A 22,155-nucleotide genomic window follows, 5' to 3' on the forward strand; every position below is an offset into this window, starting at 1 on the left:
ACATTTGTTTCACACATTCCTTTGTCTTAATGGAAGTGTAATATTAATTAAAAATATGAGTGGGTCAAAAAAAGGGAAGAGATTATGCAAAGAAATAAGCCAAATATTTAAGTTCTGATTTATTTAGCTCCCTCCATTGTGGCTGTTAAATATTTTTCCAAAGTTGAATCACATCTATCAGCATTAAACTTATAAGGTAGAGAAACCAGGACTAATGTTTTAATTTAATTACATAACTCACAAAAAATTAAAGTAACTGGGGAAGTACACTGAAATTATTAAAACAGAAGGAATGTGTATATTTTGTGATAAGCAAATTATGAGAATTGAATTAATTACGAGAATGATTTAAAAGAAAGCTAAAGGTTCATTTTCATATCGAACTATTCAAATTCCATGTAAATATATTTTGTTTTCTATTAGTATTGGTCAGGAGTACCAAAATCATATATTATGGTAGTTGTGTTTAAAATTAAATACAAGGGTGATAAATGTTAACTATTTTAATACATTATGCACATATTCAATATGTAACATAACAGTGGTTAATTATGATTAAAATTGCTTTATATGCATGCAATGGTGTATACATGTGTATATATGTGTGTGTGTATATATACACGCAAAAGTACTTATGTCAAATATTTATAATTGTGACCATATGTGATTTCCCAATATGAATTTGCCTGAACAAACATTGAAAAATATGGTTAAATTATAATACTTAAACTAATATGATCCTGGCATCAGCTAGAAGAATAGCTTTGATAGCCCACAGGCAGTATAGATAAAAGAATTCCTACATAGACACTTATTTAGTATATGCTACATGTAGAGACCTATAACAGTATCAGGAGAGGGTGATAAACAGTGCTGGTACTTACATAAATCTATAGAAAATATCAATTTAGAACCCCAACCCCATAAAATTAACATTTTTTGTATCCCATGTAAAATAAATATTATTGAAAAGCAAAAAAATCTTGCTACTTCTAATGATATATTTTCACTATATGAAAAGCTAAGATCCCACTAGCATAAATGGGTAAAGAGCATGTACACCTAATTTACAAAATAGGTAATAAAATAGCTAATGACTATATACTCATTGCAAATATATTAATGATCCTATTAAATCTCAAAAATATAAAGAAATTCAATTAAAAACACAGAACTATTTTTTTCCTATTAAATTAGCAGAGATTGACTAGTTTGTGAACCACCAGGCAATTTCATTCACTGTTGGGGGGTATAGTAATTGGTACTATGATTTAGGAGGGCCATTTGTCAATATGTATCAACAGCCTTTAAAATATTCATATTCATTGACCCTTACTTTGAATTATACAAATGTGTTCTAAGAACATTAGAGATAAAAAATAACAACCCCCTTCCCCTAAACCAACACAATAAAAGAAAACAAATGAACAAAACAAAAGGAAAAACATACGGGAAAAGTTAGATATCAAAGTAGCAATAAATTTTTGCTTTTAAAATATTTCCAATTACGGAGGAAATTTTTGTATTATAATGTTAATCAAAGAAAAACAGAAAACAAAACTATATTAGTTGAACTCAAATATATATATAAAATATTTTAAATATATATGGCAAAATATTAATATTGATTACCTCTGGTAGATATTTATGACTAATTTTTTTTCTACATTTTGTCTTGAATGTTCTATATAATTTTTATCATAAAATTTAAATATGCATACATAAATGAAATAGCAGCTAGTAAGAAATTAGGACAATAACTGTAACCGTGCCAACTATGTAATATTCAATGTAAAAAATCAACTGAAATGTATAGGAAAGGCAGACAGCAAGAGGTCTTGATAAAGTCAAAAAATCAGGATGTTCATCTAAGGAAATGGCCATTAATGTAATCTCTGGAGATATTTTAGGATATAGCTGAAATAGTTCAGCAAGTTGAATATTTGAGGTCTAAGGAGACAAAATGCAGTGTGTGGAAAGATAGAAGCAGGATTGAGAGTGAGTTTCACTTTAGGACATATTGTACTGAGATGACCCCCAGTAGACTTCCAAGCTAGGTTATTTAAGAGTCCTCTTAGAGTGAGGGGGGTTTCAAAGAGTTGGAGATGCAAGAGCAGGATTCAGTCACCCTGGCTTTGGGGAAATGATAAGAACCAATAGGCCAAACTGCATCGGCTCCAACCAGATATTTGAGATGTACAGAAGGACGTCCTATTTCCATTTCCTGCATGAAGATTTAGAAGCCTCAGGGCTTGGGTAGAAAGATACTGGGTGGTAAAATAGACATCAACTTGGAATTCAAAATAGCTATTTCCCTTTTGGGGCTGGTGAGCGACAGTACACACTAGCACAGGTTTGGAATGATTAATTACAAATCTTTAGGACTCCAGGAAAGGCCCAGTTTGTCCTGTCCCTTTACATTCCAAATGACTAGAGAAGAGGTGAATCTAGAAGAGTACATTTGTACATTTGAAACAGCTAGAATAACAGGAGGTCAGAGAGAGTCAGATATCAACATCAAAATAAATAAAGAGGTCCTTATGTATTAGAAAACATACAAAGTCATGCTAATATAGAATTCTGATTCATCATATATTTGTCTCATGAAACTGTGTATATAAACAATGCTCAATATCACTTATCATGTAAATATTGAATTCATGCTGATTTGATGATAACAGATTTTATATCATCTTTGGCATGATGAGATAGAAGTTAGTCATTTGGGTAGCTAAATTTCATCTTAAAGTTTTTTGAGGAGGATTGGACCTATAGATTGACATTTTCCTGATAATTTTACTTGTAACAAATAAAGAAAATCAGAATAATTCTACAAATTTAGTATCTACTGATTAAATACTTATGCTGAACTTAGTATCCTTAAAATGTAGCACTGTGTTGCTGGCACGTATGGAGATCTCACAAACAACTTCATCAGTGAGGATTGGTGGTAAATTCCAGTATATCTAGGAAAAATTAATATTAACATAGAAAATGTTTCACTTAATCTTATATTCTTACTTTTTTTTTTTTTTTTTTTTTTTGGTACGCGGGCCTCTCACTGTTGTGGCCTCTCCCATTGCAGAGCACAGGCTCCGGACGCGCAGGCTCAGCGGCCATGGCTCACGGGCCCAGCTGCTCCGCAGCATGTGGGATCTTCCATGACCGGGGCACGAACCTGTGTCCCATGCATCGGCAGGCGGACTCTCAACCACTGTGCCACCAGGGAAGCCCGGTAGAGTTTTTTTTAAATGTTGGCAAATGTGTACATCATCAATGAATAGAATCAGTTCAAACCAATGTCTATTAAATTTGCTTCAGGAAAATCAAATGAAATAGGCATAGGAATGTGAAAGCAGCACTAGGATTTCTCAATATCAGAAGCATGGAGGGCTCTTGGAGGTGGAGAAGCAGTGTTTGTGAGATACATGAGAATATTTGAATCCTATGGAATATTTAGTCTGGAGGGACCCTGAAAAGGAGTTATGCAGTTGGTCTAAGAAGGGCCTAAGAAAATCTAAGAAACAAAGAAGCTTTCCTCCACTAATCACCACACAGAGGTCTCAACTTGCCAACTTGATATTTTGCTACTCAGGATGAAAGTGGTAGTGTGGAGAGGAAGCAAAAACAAAAACAAAAGCACCTACGATAAGCTCCCAAGCTTCTGTCTTGCCTTTCAATTGACCCTGAATCAAGAGAACTCATGACCGTCAAGGAGATAAGCAAACCAGTGCCAGACCACAAGAACAGGATGATAAGTCTTTATAGATAACAATTAAAAACATATAATTAAACATAAAATAATAATTAAAACTCACTAACATCATTACCCGCAATACTGATGGCTCAAGAGAGTGGACAATGCCTGTAGACTATTGATGGCAAATGTGTGCCAAAGATCTGATACAGAAAAGTATGTCATTTTTCTGTGAGATTAGAAAGTCAGGGGAGTAAGAAAGAAGAAAGAAGCAATGGGTGAGAGATAGTAAAAGAATTTGGTAAGCAAGATAATTGGGATATAGTATGTTTTGTAGCACTATAGCTATCACAGCCATCAGACAGATCTCAAGTCAATACTTCCACATGGTATAATAAAGAGTTCAGCTGTTTGAGTCCGAGTTGCTAATCCATTAGAGACATTTATTTCTTTCCAGGTTCATGCAAGTTTAAAAAAAAGAGCACAGGTCTTGAAAACTGTGGCTTTTACCTGGTGTTTAAAATCATTTGGAACATTTTATTGTTCATTTGCTTCATTTCTCAGCAATAATTACATTCCTAGACATGCCTCAGGAAACTGACTGATTTTTTGTTGAATAGATGGTCCACGTTTTGGCATAGGGCAGTGCTATTGATCTTCTCTGTAGAGCTGGCTATCAGGCTCCTATGAAAGCCTGTGCTATCGTGGGCTCTGAGAGACATGGTAAGGTTCCCAGAAACTAGCAGAGTTTCCTGCCAGAGGCCAGCATCTACTGGCATGCCAACATGCTCTCTCTTTCAGGTGGGGATCATATTCTAAAAGAAATGGAGCTTCAGGCAAATGGAGCTTCAAATAAAAAGTGTATTCAGCTCTTGTGGTTAGGCTTTTGACCTGTCCTGTGTTTCACAGTACTTAAAATCTGAAAGTCTCCAGATTCTTTGCTAAAATAATTTTCTTCTTTGCAAAACAATGACATTAACTTGCTTCTAGTACCATAAATAGAGTTTTTCCTTCCAAATGTTTGCCTCAATATAACTTCCTGAGAATTGCAGTGATGTTTACATGTTTGATCTGTGAGAAGTCGCAGGTGGGATGTTCAATAATGTTGAGCAATTGAGCCAGTAACCCTCTTGGGTTCAGTTTCCTAGGACGATTTATTTCCCACAGTGGGCAATTAGTTGTTGCTATGCCCCTAGTCTTTCTGGCACTGCTCTGCCCTGATCCCCATTTGTATGTTATTAATAAATTATCATCTGCTCTCTAATTATCTTTGATTCAGATTCTGAAGAAAAAAGCACGTAATCATGAGAAAATAGAAGGGATAACTCTCAGATATTAAATCAATATACATGCCTGGATTTATTACAGTTTTATAAAATCACATCTATTGCTAATCATTAAACCACTGAGATTTGTTTTTAATGAGCTTTTTTCTAAAATCAGCGATTGCATGTGTGATTACAAATATTTGTCTATCATTATTTTAAAATAAAGTAGTATTTGATTAAAATATTTTAATGTAATACTTATCCTTATCAAAACTTATCAAGTCTGAAAGTACATAATCCTAGTTGTTAAAGGTGCCAAATATATCAACTATCCATGCTGACCATAACTTGAAAAGATTGAGAGGGAAATACAGTTACATTAATGTACATTATCATTTATAAAAGTGAATACTGATTGATATCACCACGTGCATCACCACACTGGCATTAGGATGCCCAGATGTCAAATAAATAATATAAGCTAGTGAAGATTTCTTATCTCCTATACAATACTTCTTTGATATCATTGCATTTATTTTGCTGATGGCACAAGAAGTTCCATTTTTCAGGAAGAAAGCACATTTATGGGTTAGGTATTTTATTGTGCTTATGTCAGAGTTACTAACATTTTTCATTTTCCAAACTATCAACATTAATGGGAAAAATGAGACAAAGCACTTCAAATAGAGATTGATGCTCAATTTATCTTTAATTCAATAATTTATGAGGTATTCATTCAATTAGGTTATGTGGGAGAGCCACAGAAGTCTTCATCCTCTATATACTTACTGGAGGGCAGAAAAGAAAACATATTTACTATAATTTGTGGTTTGAAAGTGTTACATTCCATGAGAAACACTGGTATATTGTTCTGAGACTTAAGTGGAAGGGGAGAATACTTCAGCTAAAGGAACTGAGTATGTTTTTATGATAGAACAGTTGATGTGAGTTTTGACATGTGGGTGAGGTTTAAATATTGAGAGATGAAATAGAGGATATGAAAAAAGAAACCACGCTCACGTGGTTTCTCTTCTTTCTTCATTCTTAGTTCATGTGCGTTGTCTGAGACTGACCCTACTTCAGGTTCAGGCATGAACTGTAACTGTACTGCCATGCAGTATACATTCCCCATACTCTTCTTAGTTAAGGTCTCAGTGCTACTGATTGGTTTACTCTGTGGGGCTGTGTATTAGGTTCCTGTCAGAGCATGTGCCACCTGTGAGAGTGAAGGGTCAAAAGCTCTAAAGCAGGGGCTGGATTCAAGTTGGTGACCATTTCTGCTTCTGCTTCAACAATTGTGTGGTCTCCTGCTACTTTATGGACCACTCCTTCTCAGTCTCCTTTGGCTGGATCTTCCTCCTTCACTCTATCTCTCAATACATGTCCGAGCCCCAGGGCTCTACCCAAATAGCTTTATTTTGATCAGTGCCTTTAAATACCATATTTGTGCCAGAGCTTTCTTGAATCATGTGTCTCCAGTTGCATAGCAGAGAATATTTTACCATTTGGATCTATTAAGTGCCTGTACTTTGGATTTTTTAAAAATCTCTGGAACTTTTCATCTATATGATCTACAATTATCTTTTGGATAAAACCACTTTGAATTTGTCTTCTGTCATATGCAACCAAAGGAATCCAGGTCAAAAACACATAGTGATAATGCTGGAAAGCTAGTTCGAAGCATGTTTTCAATAGTCTCCAACTCCAGCTTCACTCTTCCAGTCATCCAGTCATTGGACATTTATTGAGAAACTACACTAGAATCTGTGTTCAACATGAATACATATCTATCAGGGGAGACACATATAAAATGATGAACTAAAATCATTTCAATTGGGAAAAACAATTTTTGAGGGAAAACAAAAGTGATATTAACTAGCTTTCACAAAATCAGGAATGGTCATGGGGTTGGTGACATTTGATATATGTGATTCTAGAATCGATATAGTTTACCAGGTATAATTGCCAAGTGTAGAATAGAGGGAAAAGTCACTATAACCTAATGTATTCCTTAATTTACTTTAGTGTTAAGATATCACTGACTTTAATTTCTAAGAGTTATTTTATTCATAGCAGTTTGGAAGGTTCTTAAATGTTAATACTATTATCTTTAGTAGTAAATATTCAGTGGCTTTACATATAAGAGATCAGAATTTCACCAAAATCATATAGTTGAATGATATAAGTCATGGGGAAGTTATACAGTGAAGAGCAAATGCCTTAAAGTTAGAGCTGTGCTCAAGACCCAGGCCCTCACTAACTGACTATATAATATAATCTATGTTCTAGACAGTGTTCTAAGGGGCAGGAACCCACAGATAAAAATCCCTATCATTTTAGAGCTTATAATCTAGTATGGGAGACAGACAAAAAATCACCAGAAGAAATACATATATTGGGTGGGCCAAAAAGTGCCTTTGGTTTTTTAAGCAAAAATAAAAGACACATTTATCACTTTCTCCAAGAACTTTATTGAACACTGTATTCAGCCTTTTGTTCCACTACCTTCTGCCATTTTTCAGGCAACTTCATAATTCCATCTTCCCAAAACTTTTTATCTTTTTGAGCAAAGAACTGTTCCAGGTGCCTTTTAGAGTCTTCCAGGGAATTAAATTTTTTTCTATTAAGAGAATTTTGTAAAGACTGAAATAAGTGGAAATCGGAAGGTGCAACGTCTGGTGAATATGGCAGATGAATCAGAACTTCCCAGCCAAGCTGTAACAGTTTTTGCCTGGTCATCAAGGAAATATGCGGTCTTGCCTTATCCTGATGGAAGATTATGCATTTTCTGTTGACTAATTCTGGACACTTTTCGTCAAGTTCCACTTTCAGTTGGTTTAATTGGGAGCAGTACTTGTTGGAATTAATTGTTTGGTTTTCTGGAAGGAGCTCATAATAAAGGACTCCCTTCCAATGTCATTATATACACAACATCACCTTCTTTGGATGAAGACCGGCCTTGGTCTCTGGTGTGGTTGGTGGTGGTTCATTTCACTTGCCCCATGATCTCGTCCCTCCATTCTACACTGCTGTACAGTATCCACTTTTCATCGCCTGTCACTATTTGTTTTAGAAACAGAATGTTTTCATTACATTTCAGTAGAGAGTCGCATATGGAAATATGGTCAAGAAGGTCTTTTTTGCTTAACCTATGTGGAACACAAACATCAAAGCAATTCATATAACCAAGATGGTGCAAATGATTTTCAGTGCTTGACTTGGATAGTTTGAGTATGTTGGCTATCTCCCTCATGGTATAACATTGATTGTTCCCAATGACTGTTTAGATGTGATCACTATTAACTTTAACTTGTCTACCCGACCGTGGAGCATCGTCCAGCGAGAAATCTCCAGAACAAAACTTTGCAAACCACTTTTGACACGTTCGATCAGTCACAGCACCTTCTCCATACACTGCACAAATCGTTTTGTGCATTTCAGTTGCGTTTTTACCTTTCTTGAAGTAATAAAGCATAATATGCCAAAAATGTTGCTTTTTTCTTCCATCTTCAATATTAAAATGGCTACACAAAAATTCACCAATTTTGATGTCTTTTTTTTTAATGCATGCTGATCTGACAGCTGTAACATACAATCTAACAAAATTGTTTTGAATGAACTTAAAGACAGCTAAGTGTTACTAGAGCCATCTTATGTGAAAAAAAACGAACGAACCTTTTGGCCCACCGAATATATTATAATATATATAAGATATACATATTATAATGGCAATGAGTGTTATAAGAGACAAGCCAGGGTAAGGGATACCTGATGTGCAGAGGAAGGAATAATGGGTCATCATTTTAGTCAGCTCAATTGAGAGAATTAGATTGAGCAAAGAAAGAAGGAGGAAACCATGTTGTTCTCTGGGTCAAAAGAGTTTTAGACAGGATGAAGAGCCAATGCAAAAGCCTTACAGCTGGACTATTTTTACAAGATTCAAGAAACATCAAGAAGATAACTTTTATGAAGTATAAATTGGATATAGAGCTGATACTGAGACATAGTGTTGTAAAATATTACATGTAAAGTCCTTGGAACAGTGCCTAGTAGTAGGTAGTATGTAATTCATGCTAAACAGTATTAAACTTATTATCATCAATATTATTATTGTGTTACTTCTGTTAGGCAAAGATGCTTCTCTGATGGTTTTAGAATGCTACATAGCCTTTAAAAATCATTCACTTTGGAAGCTATTATTCTTTGATATCAAATGTGGGCAGAGCTCTGGCATTTGTCTGAATTAAATAATTACATTCAAGATGCCTGTACAATTATTTTATTTGGCTCCAAATGAGCTTGAAGAAAAGTTTCTAAGTCCAGCATATTTTACTATCAAGCTATTGCTTTCCCTAATATAAGAACTGTGGCAGGCATTTAATAAGAAGTCGAATATTTCTTGAATTAATGAATCATACCATCATTTTGGTCCAAAAGAAAAAAAGTTATCATGAAGGAAATGATTCCAACTTAAACTCTTTTACTTAACCCCAGCTGTTGTAATTCTGTTTATGAAATTCTGTCCATTTATCAGACTACTAATTTAACTTGGAAACACTTTGAAAAAAGGACATTGCCTTTTTATTTTAAATGCCTGGGACTTTTCTTGGTGTTTTATGTGCAATAAATGCTCAATATATGTTTGTAATGGATAATTGGGAAGAGTGTGTCATTTACAACATGTTAGACTTTAAGAGACTTGAAAAAAATTACAAAAGGCTAAATTTTAATATTATTTTTAAGTAACAAAAAACCCCAAAAGCAGTGTTTTCATAAATCTATTTTTTCCCCTAAATTTCTGACATGGTCTGAGTAACATAAATTTGTACTTAGCCTCCAAGTACAGTATTAACTGATTTCTGAAGAATTTTTTCCTCAGGAAACAATTTGACATTTCAAATCGATTGAGTTTCAATTGTTTAATGAAAGACAAAGGGAAACAGGATTTAGCATGTCTAACCACAGTATTTGAACATGATCAGAACACGCAAGGGAAGATTTTTTGCCTAGAAAATAGTTAATCCTTTTTATAGGCATTAAACCACTCCTTAGACTAAATTTATCATATCAGGAACATCACAGAAATAAAGTCACATATTAATAGCCTTAGAATCATATCCAAGACTAAGCATCTTGAAAGATTCCTTCTGCCCCTTCAGGAGCTATAAGTTTTTTGGGGTTTGTTTTCCAATTTTAAAATTGGCAAACGCTTTACCTTTTTTGTGTTTATATGAAAGATAAGTACACATAAGTGTGGGCTTGCATGTGTGTAACATGTGTGTATCTTTAACCTCTCAGTGTACATGTGGAATTAATTGAAATAAAAAAGCAAAGCTCTGAAATTTTCTTAAGATTTAATTAAGTTCATAAGTAATAAAAGAGACAAAGTATTAAAATATATTCTTTTATCCCAGAGTGTCTATATTGAGCAAGTTTCAAAGAAATAGTTTCTGTACACTGAAAGATGTTTTCCTATACAACTAAATCCTGTTAATTTAAGCTTTATATCAGACTAAGAAAGTGTCCAGTAGTCAATTTTCAGAATGAGGTCCCAAGTTTAAGATAGGGACACAGAAAAAAAGTCAATCTAATAGTATCAATGATTGTCTTCAAAGGAAAGAAAAAGAGAAGGTCAAAGTAGAAGACTTTCTCAAACATGTAACTAAAAGAGTGTGGAGATGACATCATTGGTTGAAAGTCTGATTAAACAATTTATATCTATAAAATCGTATATATAAGAGACAACCTCACAAAATTAGGTTATAATAAGAAAGTTATCAATGTGCAGTGTCATTACTGATGAAAAATTAAAAAACAATTACAAAAATACAAAAAACAATTACAACACGCTGTGCATATTAGGAGGTTTAATTTATATTCAGCCCAGGGTAATTAGCTCATAGTTTGCTGAGAACAAGTCAATTATTTTGTAGTCCCATGAAAACACCATTTACAAGTAATAGAAAAGAAAGTAAAAAGGATAGTCTGAAACCTGCAGAAAATGCTCTACGGAATATTTAGCACCTTTAAACAAGATGGTCACATGATTTCCAAAACTGATAGAATCCTAAGATGTTACAATTCTTTGTCATTTTTTAAATAGAACTTTCTCCCTTCAGGATCAATCCTTGTCTATTTTATTTTAACTGTGTCTAGGTAAGAAGACTCCAAGAGGTTTCTGCATAATCAATTTTAGCCTAAAAAGATTAGAAAGTCTCTATATTTAATTTATTTTTCATTTTCAATGTATTTTAGAATAAAAAAGTTTATTGCTTTCTTTGAAATAGATTATTCTTATAGTATTCAATGTGTTATATTCCTGATTTTTTTCCTTTGGTCTGAATAAAAATTCAAATTGCCAGTGAATACGTACTTTCAATACATAGCTGCTTCTGAGCCCAAATGATGATATAAATTGTCAATGAATATTACATACAGAGGATAGTAATATATTTGCAATATATCAGAATTAAGTCTATATCACCACTGAGTTAAATTATTTGTAATTAAAAGACATTTTACGTAAGAGCAAATATCTGGTTTATAACATATTCAAGAGGTTAAAAGGTGATATAAGAGAGTAAGTTCAAAGTGAGAGTGGAGTCTAAGTGTTATTATGTTTTTGTGTGTTTATCAATCATATTTTAGCACAGTGAAGAGGGAGAAGTATATATAATTCAGTGTCCTTAGAACATTCCCAGAAAAGCCTTTTTTTTCAATAATTTGCTATTGCTTAAAGATAACTCCCAAATTTGTGTTAGGCTTTGTTCACATCTCTTCATTTAGTTTTTCTTTTATTTGACAAAACTTTACTTAGTTAATCAGTATACTCTATGTACTAAGAGGTAGGTTCAATTTTCTTAGTCCCAACAAAAATTGCGAAGTTCATTGCCTTGAATGAAATAGGAAAAGCCTTTCTAGAATCATATCATTTAGCTTTTGAATAAGTATGTTTATATAATACAAACATAAAATAACCTGTTTATGAAAAGTAAAATAAAATGGCCAAATATATTTCTTTTTTTTCTTTTGATTGCCAGTTAACTTTATTTATTTATTGGGAATATACATATCAAGTATATAAAAAGGGGTTTAACAAGCAATTACAAAGGAAATACTTTGTACAACTACCACCCAAATCAATAACCCCCAAAACCCCAAATATGCACACCCCATTTACAACTTCACCGTCATCTTTGCCTGTAGGCAGCATCTAGTTGGGTTTTGCCTTTTTATTTAAACTGACAGTCTCTTTTTAATTGGTATATTTAGATTATTCACATTTAATGTGATTATTGATTGGATTAAAATCTACCACTTGGCCAGCTCTTTTCTATTTGGTCCAAACTTTTCTTTGTTTGGCCAAATATATTTCTATCATAAGACAAATGACCTTGAAATTCAAGAATGTGCATTCAACAAAATGAAGTAAAAGTTTGGTGCAAAGAATTTGCTGGTAAAAAAAATATAAATCTCAAATTGATTTTTAGTAAAGTGTATTTTCCTTTAAATTGCAAATTCCTAGTCTCAGCATCACAGTCTTTGTAATTAAGAAAAAAAATTAAAGTGAATAAGCAATGCACAATTTGTAAGGTATTGCTATTTTTAAAAAGTAATATACTTCCGTAAGACAGTAGATCCAAAATTATCTTACCATGTCTTGGGTTTAGTTATGCTGAAAATTAAGCTTTGCCTTTTGGGTATAGATGTCATTTTTATTTAACTGAGAAATACACTAAACATTTCTATATACTAAAATTTAGTTATTCTTCTATGGTATTTTCAGATAGATATGGAATTCATGTGTGTGTGTGTGTGTCTGTGTGTGTGTGTGTGTGTGTATGTGTGTGCTAAAGCTATACTCTTCTTCAGCTACCAAATAGTAGGTAGATTGAACCTTCTCTCACTTTGTCTAATGCTGCAGGTGTAACGAAGTGAATTGCTTTTAAGTCAATTTTGTATGTATTAGGGAAAAAATGGGGGGGGGCAGGGGCTGATTCATATATAGGTAAGCGAGAATCCTTAGCTGAATGTCATCAGTAAATTCACATTAACAATACTTAGGTTAAACAGATAAAGTGTGCTAAGTCTACAATAAAATACTTCCTATACTTTATTTGTTCTTTAATAAACCTTCAAACACAAATTTATTGGCCTTTAGACATCTGCTCTTTCCTCCATTTTTATTCAGTGGACCCAACAAATAATATCTTCTTATAATCCCCATGTCCCTAAATATAACTAACACTTCCAGATTTATTGGAAAGGAAGAGGCCAACCATTTCTCAGAAGTAAATAATGATATTACAAACCAGCTTTGCAAATGTATCATAGTTATCCACCCTTCTGGGGTAGAAAAGATACATTACCTCGTGGTAGTTTTCTTAGTAGTTACAATTCACTCAATTCAATTATTTTACTTGATCGAAACCTGAGCAAAGTTTTTATGACAAGACTGGTGGAATTAGCTTATCTTCCAGAAAGCAGGGACAATGGTAGATCATTCTCCCTAAGTGACTTCAGATCAGTGGGGCACGAGCTAGCCAGCCTCTGACTGGGGAGGGCTGGCTGTCCTCAACAGAGCACAAACTGTTTCCCAGTTTGTGGGAAGAATTTAGAATTTAGCAATTCTAAAAATGTGTCACTGCTATTCTAACATTAAAAGTAAGCAATGATTTCTTAGGAAAACTTTCAACACTCAAATGACCAAGAACTAGAAGAAAGGGAATTTTCAGAAAAGAGAAAGGATGTTCAAAGGAAGTAACAGTGTTTTATTAAAATAAAATGTCACTACTGTAATTTAAGGATGTAGTCATAAATCTTTTCAGAATACAATATGCAGTATATTGAAAATGTCTAATTCTATATATTTATGAGTTGAATAGGTGCTGAAGAGTCAAAAGTAAATGAGTAAAACAGTACAAAATCAATATGAATATTGATTTCATGACTTTTTTTGGACCTTATAGTATATTTTTGTATATTTGTGCAGGTTTAAATATCTTCATGAAGATTTTCATGAGATTTTCTATAATAGTCTAACACCAAAACATTTTCAAATTGACAGCTCTCATTACAGAATATCCCTTCTAATAGTGGCCTGGATGAAAAATGAAAATACATTTGTTGTAGGAGTAGAACACACTCATGCTCTTATTTGTTTATTTTTTTAGGAAGGTTTATTATGCTCAGCTCAATGTCAGGAGATACCTTCTACATAAGCTGTTGCTGGGGCTCTACCTCTTTTATTTTTGTTCAAAATGAAAAATGTAGATAGATAATACACATATTAATGTATCTATTGATATAACATTCAATAAAATTCACTTTAAATCAGTATACACTATGATTGATGTATTCAGGTTGAAATCATTCAGAAGCTGAAAATAAATGCAACCATAAAAAAAGGGTGGTTATTTGTCAAAATGCTTGTTTGCGGGTGTGTCTGCTTTGTATCCATCACCCTGTTAGGTAGAACTCTGGCTAACTAGAATTATTAGTTTTATTCTTCTAAAATATCAGACACAGACACAGGCCTTCCCAAACACTAAAATTGAAGCTTTTGAGAGGATATGTCAATACTTTTGAGAGGAAAAATAAAATTCACGTTAAAATAAACTATATCAGAAAAAGATATGGTTATATTAACGACATAATAAATAATAACAAGTTAATACTATTCTGTGTAGAGAGTATACCTGGAAAAGAGGAATTGTGCGCTTAAAAGTTAGCACTAACATGGACAAGGTAAAGCTTGAGAAATACATCCTACATACAGGTTATCTACTGATATATTGCTCGCCTCATTTGTTTCAGAATGTGCTTAATAGCCAAATGGTCAGATCAAGGTAAGGAAGAGATCAGCTGCAAAAGTTCAGAAGCACAGCTTCCTGTCTTACCTTCCACTGAGGAGGAAGCCAATAACCACTGCCAACAAAATGACTCCCACTGTCACAGACACAGCAATTATAGGAATCTGGCTTTGATCGCTGGATGCTGCAACTGCTGATAGGAGACAGAGAAAATGTAGCCTGTGGTTACAGGGATCATATGCATTCAAATAAGAGCTGCTTAATAGTCAGTAACTAATGCAAGGTTTAAGCAATTCACCCACACTTGGCTGAGATTTCCCCTTAATATCTCTTCTCAATGGTGTGTAATTGAAAAGACATCTTTAGGAGAAAATATTTATTCTCCAAATGGAAATTTGAAAGAACCACTAAGTCACGGATTATTTCCTTATCATAGAAAAGAATGTCATTGTTTGTATAGTATTAATTTAGCAATCTTAGGTTTGCAAGACAAAATGGAATTTTGTTTTTGATTTCAAACACCTCCTAAATAGGAGGTGCTAAGTATATGAGATTTGACATTTTTAGAGTTTGCATGTGGCTGTTCTCTAGGAAAAAAAAAAAGTCTCATTATATTAGATAGGACTTTCTCTTATAGATATAGGTTGAAATGTCCAAAATGATGTGGCTGTGACCTCGTATGATATCACTATTTTGAATATAATTTTAAAAACTATAATTTCAAGCAGAATATAATCACTAAATATACTTTATTAGTAGGAACGCTTTTTCAAAAATATCAAGGCATACATTTAGAACTTTGTATCTACAGTAAGATTAGTTTACATGGTCTTTTTTAAATACATGAATTTAGATGAAATATTTTATATTTTAATAACACAATTACTATCATAAGAGGAATATGGACATAATTAGATAGTTGTACCTAAAAAAGCAAGGGACTTTTTCTTTTGTGCTGATAGCTAAGTTGATTAAAATAAGAAACTTATAGAACAAAATAAATTTTATTAATGTTCTCAAGAAACCCTCAATAGGATAACTTAGCATGTGTATTGTTTAATGACATTATCATTTTGATAAATTCAGAGTGGTATGATAACAAATTTTAAGTCACCAAAACTAATAACAATTATGCATCCCCATGTTTTGTTTTTCACAGTCTCTTACATGATCTTGGCCCTATCAATAGTTTGGGGACATTTAAATGCTACCGTTTCTAGTCTTGTCACCTCATCATTGATTCTTTTAACCAAAATTGACTGACTCTCTGACAACCGTCTTACACTGATCTACATTTTCAGCCCTTTCAGATCAGTCTTCAAGAGCTCAATATCGGCAACTAGTGGTTCATGTATGAGGAAAACTACTACTTACAATAGAAATCTATACTCTTCCCCTCCCTCTTCTTGGATAATAATAGTTGCAATTCAAGGTCGCTTTACCCTGTTTTTTCCTATCCTCTGATGCTGAGGTCTGTGGTAGAGAATTTATTCCTGGTGAACAGTATAAATGTCGTAGGGCAAAGCTACCCCACTATCACTAGTAGTAGCCTTCCCCAAGATTTGCTTTATTAATTTCTAAATTCAAATTACTTATTTTCTCAGTCAACTTTCTTTTTGGCAGGTGGCACTGTTTCTAGAGAAAAACATGCAAATTTGGTCCAAATAAGTTCAATGTTATTTCATTTGTGCTCCAAAGCTTTTGATTCTCTCTTTTAATTTCCTTACAAAGTCATCCCCATAATGAGTCTTCCTCATTTTCTCAGTAGACTAATCCATGCTAACTTCCCACATTTTAGAAATGTTAAACTTTATAGATAAAAGAGAGTGATCAAGTCTGAACTCCATGGTTAAATACAACTCTATACCCTTCTTTTGCTTTACCTAACACCCCTGTTAGAATCTTTCTTGTCTCTTCCAAGACAATGATCTTTAAAGATCTCCCTCCAGGGGCTTCCCTGGTGGCACAGTGGTTGAGAGTCCACCTGCCGATGCAGGGGACACGGGTTCGTGCCCCGGTCCGGGAGGATCCCACATGCTGTGGAGCGGCTGGGCCCGTGAGCCATGGCCGCTGGGCCTGCACGTCCGAAGTCTGTGCTCCGCAACGGGAGAGGCCACAGCAGTGAGAGGCCCGTGTACTGCAAAAACAACAAAAAAACCCCCCAAAAAACAACAGATCTCCCTCCAGAAGTGATTATCATTTCCTTACAGACTACCTCTCTTCTACTTACAAGGCTACAGATAATTTCTCTTGGAGAGAACAAATTCTTATACATAAACTTACTGCTATTATTAGTTCAAACTGAATTTGAAAACAGGTCCAACATTTACTATACGTTTGGGTTAAGGCAAATTATTTAACCTTGTAAAGTCTCATTTCATTAATCTCCAGTTAGGGATAATTTCCCTGGATCATTATATTTCTGTTTAGAGATAACACTTAGCATAGTGCTTCAACTATTGCCAGCCTTATTTAAATGGAAGATATTACATATACATATTATCTCCTGTTTTATTTGTCATTCTTACTCTCTCCTATTTTTCAGCATCTTGACTGAGTCATCTAGAACCAGCCTCATCTTCTGAGAACCAACATTACTAAATTTACTCTGAAACCTCTCTTCTGCCTTTGAGTTCTATGCATGATATATTTGCCATATGTAATGAGTACTTCTCCATTTACCTTACCATACACTATAATGAGGTATTTGACCTTGTTGAACACACACTACGCCCTTTAAACTCTTCTCTTGTTTCTATACATCAGATAAGCTGTTTTCTCTTTTTCCCACTCTGAAGCACTGCTTTGTCAGTTCTATTGGCTCTGAATTCTCTTCCAACATTTTATGTGTGAGCAATTCCTGATGAATGCTGGTTCTTAATCCTTCCCACTTCTTTCCATCTCTCTTTCTATCTCTTTCCATCTTTCTCCCTTTCTACCTCTTTTTCTCCCTACCTCTCATAGATATTTCTTTGCTCATGGCATCAGTTAACTATAAGCTGAAGAGTCCCACATTTATATCTCCAACTATTATTTGTCTTCAGAGGATCATTCTATTAAAAAAAAACAAACTCTATTCCCTTTATTTGGATTTTATTTTCACATAAAAATAAACATGTTTAAAATCGACCCTTATACCACAACCACCCCTAATGGCATTTAAAAAAAAGCATCAATAAATAAACATACCATAAATCAAACCAACAAACCAGATGAATTTTATCTTTTTCTGGTTTCTTTTAAGCAGCACTGAATTTTTCTTAACCCCTACTTACACTTAATCACCAAATATTTTTGTGTTTCTTTTATGTTTCTCCCCATGCATTACTTTTTATTTCATCCAACACTCACCTATTTGATTCAAATCTGCTGGAATATGGTTCATATATTTTTTAAGTGCTCCCTTTGACTTCTATGTACTCACATGAAATATCAGAAAATATCACTTTGATCATGTTTCTCTGAACAAAAAGTTAATAGATACCTACTGCCTATGGAAAAAAATTTCCAAATTCTCCATCAAGCATTCAAAAGCCCTTCTAATCTGACTCTAACAAATCTTTCTGGTCTCAATGTGCCAGTTTGGGACTCTGAGAGATAGGGTTTTGGAGGAAGCAGGCATGAATAATCAGAAGTAGGGATCAAAACAGGGCAATTTCAGACTAACCGAAGTATTAATTTTGAGAAAAAATACAGTGCTTAGAAGTGTGAAATGCTTCATTTTTGAGTAATTGCCAAGATCTCTAACTTAACAATGTGCTAAAATGTGCATGTAGGTATAGGATAATATCTTGCAATAAAACAGTTGTTAATGGCATGCCAAAATTTTCAAAAATGTTTAAATTAATATATTTTATGAAAAATACTTTGTAAGTAATGTCAAATCACAAATGTTCATATTTACATGTTTTTATCTGCTGTCCACTGAAATCAGATCTTTTTGTATAATAGGCAATTAAATAAAGGGGCTGTGAGAAAGAATTTTAAAAATTTATTTTCATTTATTTTTATTTATTTATTTATTTATTTATTTGTTAGTTTCTGCTTTACAACAAAATGAATCAGTTATATATATACATATGTTCCCATATCTCTTCCTTCTTGCGTCTCCCTCCCTCCCACCCTCCCTATCCCAGCCCTCCAGGCGATCACAAAGCACCAAGCTGATCTCCCTGTGCTATGCGGCTGCTTCCCACTAGCTATCTACCTTACGTTTGGTATTGTATATATGTCCATGCCTTTCTCTCGCTTTGTCACAGCTTACCTTTCCCCCTCCCCATATCCTCAAGTCCATTCTCTAGTGGGTCTGGAATTTAAGAAGACAGGAATAAAGACATAGACCTATTTTCATTTATTTTTTAAAAGTTTGCAGCATTCTTTTCTGAAGTTAGCTTCCTTCCATAGGCTTTCTTTCTATTTTTATTTTTTGAATTGTTGAATTTTCTTTTATTTTTTTAAACAGCAGGTTCTTATTAGTTATCCATTTTATACATATTAGTGTATACATGTCAATCCCAATCTCCCAGTTCATCCCACCCCTGCCCCAACCCCCACTTTCCCCCTTTGGTGTCCATACATTTGTTCTCTACATCTGTGTCTCTGTTTCTGCCTTGCAAACTGGTTCATCTGTACCATTTTTCTAGGTTCCATATGTATGCATTCATATACAATATTTGTTTTTCTCTTTCTGACTTACTTCACTCTGTATGACAGTCTCTAGATCCATCCACATCTCTACAAATGACCCAATTTTGTTCCTTTTTATGGCTGAGTAATATTCCATTGTATATATGTACCACATCTTCTTTATCAATTCGTCTGTCGATGGGAATTTAGGTTGCTTCTGTGACCTGGCTATTGTAAATAGTGCTGTAAAGAACATTGGGGTGCATGTATCTTTTCGAATTATTGGTTTCTCTGGGTATATGCCCAGTAGTGGGATTGCTGGGTCATACGGTAATTCTATTCTTAGTTCTTTAAGGAACCTCCATACTGTTCTACATAGTGGCTGTATAAATTTACATTCCCACCAACAGTGCAAGAGGGTTCCCTTTTCTCCACAACCTCTCCAACATTTGTTGTTTGTAGATTTTCTGATTATGCTCATTCTAACTGGTGTGAGGTGATAACCTCATTGTAGTTTTTTTTTTTTTTCGGCAAGTGGGCCTCTCACTGTTGTGGCCTTTCCCATTGCGGAGCACAGGCTCCGGACGCACAGGCTCAATGGCCACGGCTCACAGGCCCAGCCACTATGCGGCATGTGGGATCTTCCTGGACCGGGGCACGAACCCGTGTCCCCTGCATCGGTAGGTGGACTCTCAACCACTGAGCCACCAGGGAAGCCCTCATTGTAGTTTTGATTTCCATTTCTCTAATAGTTAGTGATGCTGAGCAGCTTTTCATGTGCTTCTTGGCCATGTGTATGTCTTCCATAGAGAAACGTCTATTTAGGTCTTCTGCACATTTTTGGATTGGGTTGTTTGTTTTTTTAATATTGAGCAGCCAGAGCTGTTTATATATTTTGGAGATTAATCCTTTGTCCGTTGATTCATTGGCAAATATTTTCTCCCATTCTGAGGGCTGTCTTTTCGTCATGTTTGTAGTTTCCTTTGCTGTGCAAAACCTTCTAAGTTTAATTAGGTCCCATTTGCTTATTTTTGTTTTTATTTACATTACTCTAGGAGGTGGATCAAAAAAGATCTTGCTGTGATTTATGTCAAAGAGTGTTCTTCCTATATTTTCCTTTAAGAGTTTTATAGTGTTCCGTCCTAAATTTAGGTCTCTAATCCATTTTGAATTTATTTTTATGTATGGTGTTAGGGAGTGTTCTAATTTCATTCTTTTACATGTAGCTGTCCAGTTTTCCCAGCACACTTATTGAAGAGACTGTCTTTTCTCCATTGTATACCCTTGCCTCCTTTGTCATAGGTTAGTTGACCATAGGTGCCTGGGTTTATCTCTTTCTATTTTGTTCCATTGATCTATATTTCTGTTTTTGTGCCAGTACCGTATTCTCTTGATTACTGTAGCATTGTAGTATACTCTAAAGTCAGGGAGTCTGATTCCTCCAGCTCCATTTTTTACTCTCAAGACTGCTTTGGCTATTCGGGGTCTTTGATGTCTCCATACAAATTTTAAGAGTTTTTTGTTCTAGTTCCATAAAAAATGCCATTGGTAATTTGATAGGGATTGCATTGAATCTGTAGATTGCTTTGGGTATTATAGTTATTTTCACAATGTTGATTCTTACAATCCAAGAACATGGTATATCTGTCCATCTCTTGCTATCATCTTTAGTTTCTTTCATCAGTGTCCTATAGTTTTCTGAATATAGGTCTTTTGTCTCCCTAGGTAGGTTTATTCCTAGGTATTTTATTCTTTTTGTTGCAATGGTAAATGGGAGTGTTTCCTTAATTTCTCTTTCAGATTTTTCATCATTAGTGTATAGGAATGCAAGAGATTTCTGTGCATTAATTTTGTATCCTGCAAATTTACCAAATTCATTCACTAGCTCTAGTAATTTTCTGGTGGCATCTTTAGGATTCTCTATAAATAGTATCATGTCATCTGCAAACAGTGACAGTTTTACTTCTTCTTTTCCAATTTGTATTCCTTTTATTTCTTTTTCTTCTCTGATTGCCATGGCTAGGACTTCCAAAACTATGTTGAATAATAGTGGTGAAAGTGGGCATCCTTGGCTTGTTCCTGATCTTAGAAGAAATGCTTTCAGTTTTTCACAATTGAGAATGATGTTTGTTGTGGGTTTGTCCTATATGGCCTTTATTGTGTTGAGGTAGGTTCCCTCTATGCCCACTTTCTGGAGAGTTTTTATCATAAATGGGTGTTGAATTTTGTCAAAAGTTTTCTCTGCATCTATTGAGATGATCATATGTTTTTTATTCTTCAATTTGTTAATATGGTATATCACAATGATTGATTTGCTTATGTTGAAGAATCCTTGCATCCTTGGGATAAATCCCACTTGATCATGGTGTATGATTTTTTTAATGTGTTGTTGGATTCTGTTTGCTAGTATTTTGTTGAGGATTTTTGCATCTATATTCATCAGTGATATTGGTCTGTATTTTTCTTTTTTTCTAGTATCTTTGTCTGGTTTTGGTATCAGGGTGATGGTGGCCTCATAGAATGAGATTGGGAATGTTCCTTCCTCTGTAATATTTTGGAAGAGTTTGAGAAGAATGGTGTTAGCTCTTCTCTAAATGTTTGATAGAATTCACCTGTGAAGCCATCTGGTTCTGGGCTTTTGTTTGTTGGAAGATTTTAAATCACAGTTTCAATTTCATTACTTGTGATTGGTCTGTTCAAATTTCTATTTCTTCCTGGTTCAGTCTTGGAAAATTATACCTTTCTAAGAATT

General features: G+C 34.2%; 1 protein-coding gene across 1 annotated transcript in view; it reads right to left on the minus strand.

The window, feature by feature from the left end:
* Positions 1-22,155, minus strand: part of EPHA5 (EPH receptor A5) — a 306,828-nt gene that overhangs the window by 66,196 nt on the left and 218,477 nt on the right. Inside the window, exons 7-8 of the mRNA XM_060298694.1 lie at positions 15,945-16,066; positions 14,865-14,996 (exon numbers count right to left, since the gene is read on the minus strand). Coding sequence (XP_060154677.1) covers positions 14,865-14,996; positions 15,945-16,066 — 254 coding nt within the window. The remainder of the gene's footprint in view (positions 1-14,864; positions 14,997-15,944; positions 16,067-22,155) is intronic.

Source organism: Globicephala melas, chromosome 5, assembly GCF_963455315.2.
Source record: "Globicephala melas chromosome 5, mGloMel1.2, whole genome shotgun sequence".
In the NCBI taxonomy this organism is placed as follows: Eukaryota; Metazoa; Chordata; class Mammalia; order Artiodactyla; family Delphinidae; genus Globicephala; species Globicephala melas.